The sequence below is a fragment of the Clytia hemisphaerica genome, unplaced genomic scaffold, assembly GCF_902728285.1.
Source record: "Clytia hemisphaerica strain Z4C2 unplaced genomic scaffold, Clytia hemisphaerica genome assembly, whole genome shotgun sequence".
Lineage (NCBI taxonomy): Eukaryota > Metazoa > Cnidaria > Hydrozoa > Leptothecata > Clytiidae > Clytia > Clytia hemisphaerica.
In genome coordinates this window covers 118,206-126,226 of record NW_027104162.1, presented here as the reverse complement: position 1 = coordinate 126,226, position 8,021 = coordinate 118,206, and the positions used below count along the sequence as shown (strand labels likewise).

At 36.1% G+C, this 8,021-nt stretch overlaps 1 protein-coding gene across 2 annotated transcripts; it reads right to left on the bottom strand.

Annotated features, from left to right (window-relative positions):
- Nucleotides 1-779: 779 nt before the first annotated feature.
- On the bottom strand, nucleotides 780-7,464 carry LOC136814123 (neuronal acetylcholine receptor subunit alpha-2-like). Of its 2 annotated transcripts, none has more exons than XM_067070632.1 (9): nucleotides 7,281-7,464; nucleotides 6,681-6,738; nucleotides 6,146-6,285; nucleotides 5,545-5,699; nucleotides 4,564-4,793; nucleotides 3,545-3,757; nucleotides 2,419-2,672; nucleotides 1,546-1,734; nucleotides 780-1,253 (listed from the first exon to the last, which is right to left on the bottom strand). In XM_067070632.1, exons 2-9 carry the CDS (start codon nucleotides 6,733-6,735, stop codon nucleotides 906-908), a joined length of 1,584 nt encoding a protein of 527 aa, XP_066926733.1. In that variant the 5' UTR covers nucleotides 6,736-6,738; nucleotides 7,281-7,464; the 3' UTR covers nucleotides 780-905. The 2 variants fall into 2 exon arrangements, with proteins under 2 accessions (XP_066926733.1, XP_066926734.1); XM_067070633.1 differs by having other exon boundaries at nucleotides 1,243-1,276.
- Nucleotides 7,465-8,021: the final 557 nt, after the last annotated feature.

The following is an 8,021-nucleotide window of genomic DNA, read 5'->3' as shown; positions in this document are numbered from 1 at the left end:
TTTCATTTATCAGGGTTGGTAAGGTACCGAAAATATTTTCAAAAAAATATCTGGATCAAAAATTCACTTTTTTTTATCTTCGATCCAGATCAAAATAAAATCTTAGTGTATGAAATGCTTGATTTTCTAAATTTTTCAATTTCTTGAATTAACTTTCAGCTTTATTCGAATTTAATTCTTACAAATAACTAGTGTGTAAAATATATTGTAGTGGAAATACAATATTATTATTTTTTGATTTTAGCAAAAATAGGGTCGGTCGGGCCCGTAGAACAACATATTAAATTGGTCTCGCCTTAGTATGAATAATTATAGACTAGTAAACCACGTCGTTGTATTTCGTTGCAGCTTACAATGCAGAATACGATATGTCTTTCCAACTCTCCCACGGCAATTTCAATTTTTTTCAATTTTCCCGCGTTCCTGTGTCCAAGGAAAGACAGACTAGCCTAGAATAATTAGAGAGATATCAAGGCAAAATCTTCAAATTAAGAACTGCAAAAGAAAATTTAAATCGAAAACGTTATTCACAAAACATGTCTCTTGTGGGGGAGAAAATACAGGTAAAAGTAACACCTCATTGGAAAGATAATTTTGAGAATTGTAGAATTTCCTAGATATTCAAAAAGATGAAAAATGAGGTAAAAAATAGATATCGATCTGGCCAATACAGTGCTGATGATTCACATTAAGGACAAAGTGTATATACTGCTCTGCCTCCCAAATCTCCTGAGTTAATATAGTTGGACAGAAATTTTTATTTCTTCACATAGATATTTTCTACTTAAATCAGTAAAAATCACTAAAATCCTTCAAAAAGTTGTCCCTTTGCTCCGTAATTGTGATTTCGACTGGTAAATGACGAATTTTTGTTTAGCTCAAATTCAGTTAGCTTTAACGAGGAGCTATAAAAAACAAATGATAGCAGTCCCCAAAAATAAAGTTGTAAAAACGATCAAGAAAAAACGATCTAGCGTTTCAGCACAGATCTTCCATTCATAGGAGCATTGTTTAGTTCTACGTTCACCGAAATATTTGGCAACCGAAACTTGACTGGATCGTCGAAGAAGAAGTTCCACTGTCCCTGAGAAACCAAGTTTTCCTTCACGCCGTATTTTGTTAAATCCTTTCTCCCAGTTAGATCGACTGTTTCGTATGAGTTGTCTTGGTGGATGCTTTTGAGGTGTGATCGGTGAGAGTGAGGTGGAAGTACCTGAGCCGTCAGGGCTTGTGCAAACATATGAATCGTTGTACTGTAATATTATAAGAAAGTGATCTATAATAAAGTTATATTTCAAAAATCACCATGTAAAATATAACTTTATTGAATTTGCTCTACGAAGAGTATTGAACACTTTTTTAATGGTTGTTCAACAAACATATTATAAGAAAGTGATCTATATATTCTCAATGAAATATTTTATTTGATATTTTGCCAAAGAGAGGTTAAAGTTCTTGAACCATTGGGGCATAAGGCATAATTTTCACGAGGCCTCGTTAAACCAAATGAAATATGAAAAGAGAATAATGACTTTTTCTACTAACCTGGACGCCTTGTTCATCATCATCATTCTCTTCTTCAGCTTCAGGAATAGAAGTTGTGGTTGCTAGGCTACCAGCGTCTTGTCTCATTCTTCTTCGAGATCCCGAGGAGGAGGGTTGATTATTTAAAAGGTGCTCTCCCTCTGTCGTGTAATCCTCCTCCAGGGATGATTTCATCTTTCGAATACCAAGCTGTGGTTGGAGAGTAATGAATATAGTCAGTTTAAACATTTTGCTTGCGACACTTTGAGGAATTTTGAAGCACCCCCAACGGTGCAGGCGTGTACCCTCACATCCCTCTTAACCAGTTGGCACCAATTGAACCCCCAGTAACCCCTGCCGGGACGCCCCAGGGGCGGTCTACGGTGGTATGCAAAATATTGAGATTTGGGAGGGAATAAGGATAAACATTACTTTCTCAGAGAGGGATTACAATCTTATTTTTCAGACCTGTTCAAATTCAAAATCTTTAATCATGACGACTCGCGACATTTCACGAATTCAGTGCACATAAACAAATATGCATAGCCATTGGTAAGTGGCAAACCCGGGGGAGGGGGTACCAGGAATGTGCGAGCCATAAGAGTCCCTCAAAGGGTTACAAAAACGATAAATCATTATAGCAATTGATTCTCTGTAAAGGTCTCAAAATTACGATATGAAAATATTAAAATCGACTCCCTCTATAGGTCATAAAATCTGGTAATTTTGAGCTATAAATTGGAAAAATAGTCTCTCAAAGGGTCGCAAAAACGTCGAAATTCAGTCCCTCAAGGCGAATTTTCGCTCGGACATATGCCCGTCACCTCGCAAACCTAGTACCCCCCTCCCGGGTGGCAAAAATCTAACGATTAAACATAACAGAACGAAGCATACTTTGTAAGACAACCAATCAAACACATATCTTCTCATCCATAATGGGATACGTTTCTCAGTGTTCGGGTACGTCTGATGCATTCGTGATACGAAACAGACGCACATGATCATAAGGACGGACTCCGCCACCAGACAGTTAAAGAAGACGCCCAGTCTTGAGAGAGGGTTGGATGAGGCGGGAATCATGTTCATGAGAAGTAACATAAAAAGAGTCATTGCTAACAACATGGTCACTGCAAATGAAACTCTTTCACCTTGTAAGAAAAAAACGTTATGAGAACTACAATCGTGGACAAAATACTGAGGTTAAGCATACCAGGATAATCATGACGATGGACGAAAAATGTAATAGGCTAGTGAAAATACGAAATTTGATTGGTTGAAACTCACTAGCCTGTTCTTAAATTTTCGTTCGTCGTCGTGATTTTACCGATTTACTTAACAGTATTATTTGAGACAAAGGGGCGAAATTTTAAACACCACAAATTATTTTTAAGCGCGTTAAACTAAAGTTGGAAAATATATTTTTAACTCTGAGTTTTAACATGAGACCTAAAAGACTTAGCACCGTAGGTGGATCTTAGGGTTTAAAAGCTCAAATTTGCTCTGATAAAGCTTGGAATATAGCCCAGAAGCCACTAAACCCCTCCAAAATCGAATTATTCAATGAAAGAAAGTGCAAGTGCTAAAATAGCAATTCTCGCCCGAACTTTAAATTTTCAAAAACGTGAAAATACACTAAAATCTCAATATATTTCGACTTATAGTAAATTGTTACCAAATCTCAGTTGAAATTTTTAAAATTATTGCGTCCAAAAGTTATAGCCTCTGATGGTCCGTTGAAGCGAAGAAAACAGCAAACATAGGGTTTTTACTAAAACAGGCTAACCTTCCAGGCACGACCCGAAATTTGGCTGAAAAGTGTGCCGAGGTTAGGTAGGATCCTACCTATGTCACGTGAATTTTAGCGCTTGGCCAATGAAGCTTCGCGGGTTTTCGGAAACAATAGCAGCAATATTTTTTGCGATATTCACTTTTTTTTGCTTATGGAAGAGCTCAAAGCATCTAGCCCTTCGGGCTTTACAAATCTGTGATTTTAACTTCCAAAACGTCAAAACAAACTCACCAGATCTTCCAGGCACAAAGAAAGCAAAGAGAGTTAACAAAGCGACCAAGATCATTGGTATCAACAAATGAATAGCATGAAATAAGGCTTTCCGTTGCAAATGGAGGTGAATATTGATGACTGCGTAGGGGTTTTCACAGCATTTGAATTTCTGATATTCCTTTGTCACCGTTGCACCAAGGATCGACCATTCACCATTAATAGAGTAAGAACCTAGGTAAAAAGAAAAAAACTCGAATATTAAGTACGTTTACCCCAAGGTAAAAAGAGTTCGTCCCAGTATTCCTAGTCTGAATCGCAGACCTCTGCAAAACCGCAGGTAGTATAAGGAGCACAAATCCTTCAATGGATGCTAACCTTATCACCGGAACGAATAATCTTTTGATCAGTTCAGTTTTTTCAGTATGTAGGGGATCCTACTAGGTCATTGACACAGAGGTGTAAGAAAGTTATCAAATACATACTCAAGATGAATGCGATACTGAACAAAGGAATTCAATAAAAAACAGTTTTGTTGTACTGCTCATGAAGTCGACAAGATAATGATTTTCTTGACCTTCTAAAGCGGAGTCTCCATAACTCAAACCTCTATAACTCAACTGCCCCCTTAACTCGAACAAGTTTTATGATCCCTTCAGTTAACAATGTCTCATAAACCTTACTCCATAACTCGAACAAAGTTTGTGTCCTCCCCGGGCTTGTTCAAATTATGGAAACTCCACTTACAAATTCCCTTAAGGCCAGCGCAAATGTATCCAAGATTGGATCCAACATTATTGTTGCATGAAATGTTAGGTTCATTTCCGCAAGTCATAAAATTGCAACTTTTTAATAAAAATGTTGGAAATCATGTTGGATGAAGTTTGATCCTCGTTCAATATATTTCAAGATTGACGTCACTTTTACGCAGCTTTTCGAATTTTTCCAACATTTCGTCCAACAAAGAATTTGAAATGTTGGATCAAATGTTGGATGCCATTGCGCCGAAAATAAGTCAATAAAACGAAATATAAACCTACCCATATCCAGCCTAACGCTTGGTGATTGCAGATCCAACAATGTAGAATCGTAAGACCAACTTAAAAAAGTGAAATGGCATTCCTGGCGGTCCATAGGGAAATACCGGACGTTCATAGGGCATTTCCCCGTCAACACTGCGGCGCTATGCCACTTCATACGGCCGTCATAGTGTATGATGACTTTCTTTGAGAGCCGGTTCAAGTTACCTCTTAGTTCGTCATATTCTGCACTATAAAATTCAGAAAGAAAAACAATGCCAAGATTAGTGTAAACTCTCGCCAAATTGAAATCGAACGGGAAGTCTAATAATTCGAACTATAGAAAGATTCTGGAGGTTGCCTCTTGACGGGAACTGTGAATTAATTTAGTTTGAATGATAGAAGAATTCGAATAATAAAAGTTCGAACAAGCAATAGTGCACTGTATATCACTGATGCATCTCCTGAAAGTCCCATGAAAAGGGTGTTAGCCGAAAAACAGAAGTATGCTTTCTAGGAGATAAAAAGATACAATGACTTAAGTGTTAGCGATATCGTATCCTAAAAGATTAATGACCCGATCGACTTGCGAGAGAACTGGTAAAGAAGTGTAAAATGGTAGCGTTATTGCGCAAGATTCCTTGCATAAAGGTCTGAAATTTACTTGGTAATGGTAAGTTTTAGTTTAGACCATTTTTCTGCCCTATATATTCTAATTGTTAGAGTAGGAAACATGAACAAGTGTACTGTTAAAACATTTACTTGAAAAAAGATTGAAAGAAGTCATTACATTGACGTCAAAAAAGAGGGCAATTCACTGACTTTCTGCCCACTTTAACCAACAATAAGGATAGGCAGGTCGAAAAAGTGGGTCGTCTAAACCACATCTAACCCAGCTTGCACATAACGTTGTTTGAACGTTCATCTAACGTTATATGGATGTTTGGAACGTTAAATAAACGTCGAAACAACGTTGTGTGAAAGCTGTGAAGGAACATATACTTATTAGTGAGAGTGATATCAGGCACCCATACAGTGTCAGGAGAAATATTTGTTGACGTCAAATTGTTGAAGTCATTGGGATCCCAACTGAGATAGGAATCTTGCCAATTCTGTCGTAGAAATGCTATGATGGACATGGTTTCTCCTTTTGTGTCCTAGTATGAAATGCAAGGTGGAGGAATCTTGTAGAGTAAAGGCTTTAGAAAATCTAATCATGCCCTTGACATAATAAAGCATAAATATGGTAATATCGGGGATGGTCAAAGCAACTTGTTCAGAAAATGAGCTAGAAAGCTAAGCAACTTGTTCAGAAAATGAGCTAGAAAGCTAAGCAACCTCAGAGCTGATCCGAAAATTGGAGATTTTAATCAAAACAAGCGATACTTTTATGGACCTACCTGGTTATGCATTTAACACATATATAATTGATATCTACGTGAGCGACCAGTAAACAATGCACGCACGAACGAACACGGGTTAATTTATAGGACCTACATCGGGGTAGGTCCAAAAATGTATATAGCTTCATTCGTCTTTACTTTCACAAAAGAAACACTAAAAACCAAGACCAGGAAATTTGTAAAACTTTAAGTCCTCTCACCACTTCTACAATTTGATTCAAAGCCAACCAAAAAGTAACGTTCAAGATTTCTCGATCACGATTGACAGGACGATTCTCTCGGTCATATCCTTCGAATAAATGCCGATGTAAACGTTTTTCACCTGATTCCGATAAACAACCTGTTAAAGAATAAGATGACAATAAAATTTCAACAATTCCTGAGTTCTTTTTGATAATATTTTCTTGAATTGATCTAAAGAAAAGGAAACATTTGGATTAAATTTGTGTTTCGATTGGGATTAAAAAATCGATTTGGACTAATTTTTGCAACAAAAAATTCGTTTTTCAAAAATATTTGCTTGTCTTTTGAAAATAAGAAGATTTGAGCATAGGCAATTGCAACACAGCAATGTTAAAATTTTTTTACAAGATTTTTAAATTAGCCAGGTATTGAGCAATTTTAAAAGCAGGTATTGTAACACAGCTCACAGCAAGTTAATTACGAACAAACAAAATTTCCAAACTTCAAATGGAATTTGAAATTTAATAACAAACAGGCAATTCGCATGCATACCTTGCACAAACAGCAGTAGGAACAGGCAGAATGCAAAATATTGAGTTGTCATCATTCCCTTAAAAACGAAACGAATAATTTTTAAATCAAGAACGAAGCTCAAATACACGCTTTTTTGCAGGAATAACTTCTTTAAGAATATGAGGGCGAATAGGCCTATGAGGGTGAAAAATAGGCCTATTGTTTAGAACAATAGAAAAATAAGAATAATGCTCACCCTCAGCCAAAGTACACTATTCTTATAAAAAAAGCGTGTATATACACTTTGATGAATTAGAAATTAGACTGTAAACGATAATTTCTAACATAGTCAGTCAAACTCATTTCAAAATTAAGTTCAAGAAATGAAAAATAAAAAATACATAATTATACAATCTATTCTTTTGAACAAATAAGTAGTCCCGAATATGAATTACTTTGTGTCAAAGTGTGTCATTCCTTACTGGATTAAAACAAAAATTAAAAAGATTTTTCTCGAAGCTTTTCGGTGTAAAATAATTTTATACCTGATGGTGGTATGAACACCGAAAAACTTCTAAAAAAATAAGAATTGTTTCATGAACTTTTTAAATTTTTGTTTTAATTTGATAAATTACTTACTCTTTAGAATCAAGATTCATTCTGATCAACTAAAAAATTACTACTAAGAAATACAAGCATAAGTATACACTCCTAGAAATAAAACGAAATGGTCAGGATATTTTAGTAGTTTAATCTGCTCACTCTTGTTTATATCACGAAAAAAATTAAATCAAGAAAACTATGAAAGATTCTCCCAACCAAACTATTTGGGAAAAGGGAACAAAATATCCGGACATTTTAATATAATAGCGATTTCTATTAAAGAACTCTGCAGGATCCCAAAGTATCATTTCTTTAGGAGACAACTATTTCCTATGGAGTTTATTTCAAAGAAGAGAAAAGATTTAAGCAGTTACTGCTGGTAGTGATATGTTCCTATTGATCATATAAAGAGTTCTTAGTTCCAATGGATGTGTTAAACTCACTTAGTGTTTCCGTTGTGTTATTGGTCTGTTGTACAGTCTCCGTAACTCGAACACATATTTGTCCCAGTTAAAGACAATTTCGAGTTTTGGAGTAAGGTTTATAAGGCATTGTTAACTGAAGGGACGAGAAAACTTGTTCGAGTTATAGAGAATCGAGTTAAAGAGACTCCACTGTATTTGAATGAAAAAAAAAGTTCTATTTGATAGACATAAAGAGTTTCGAGATTATGAAAACGCCGTGCGGCCCTTAAAACGGCCGGCAAAGTGACCCAAGGATGAAAACGACCCAAGGGTAAACGCCGTACGGCCCGGCAAAGTGAAGGACGTACGGCGT

Excerpts from the sequence above, each read along its gene's own strand:
- LOC136814123 (XM_067070632.1), bottom strand. The coding sequence starts at position 6,735 with ATGATGACAACTCAATATTTTGCATTCTGCCTGTTCCTACTGCTGTTT. Across the intron at positions 3,758-4,563 it reads AAGCGTTAGGCTGGATATGG|GTTCTTACTCTATTAATGGT; the intron begins GTAGGTTTATAT and ends CTTTTTACCTAG. Across the intron at positions 1,254-1,545 it reads ATGATGAACAAGGCGTCCAG|TACAACGATTCATATGTTTG; the intron begins GTTAGTAGAAAA and ends ATAATATTACAG.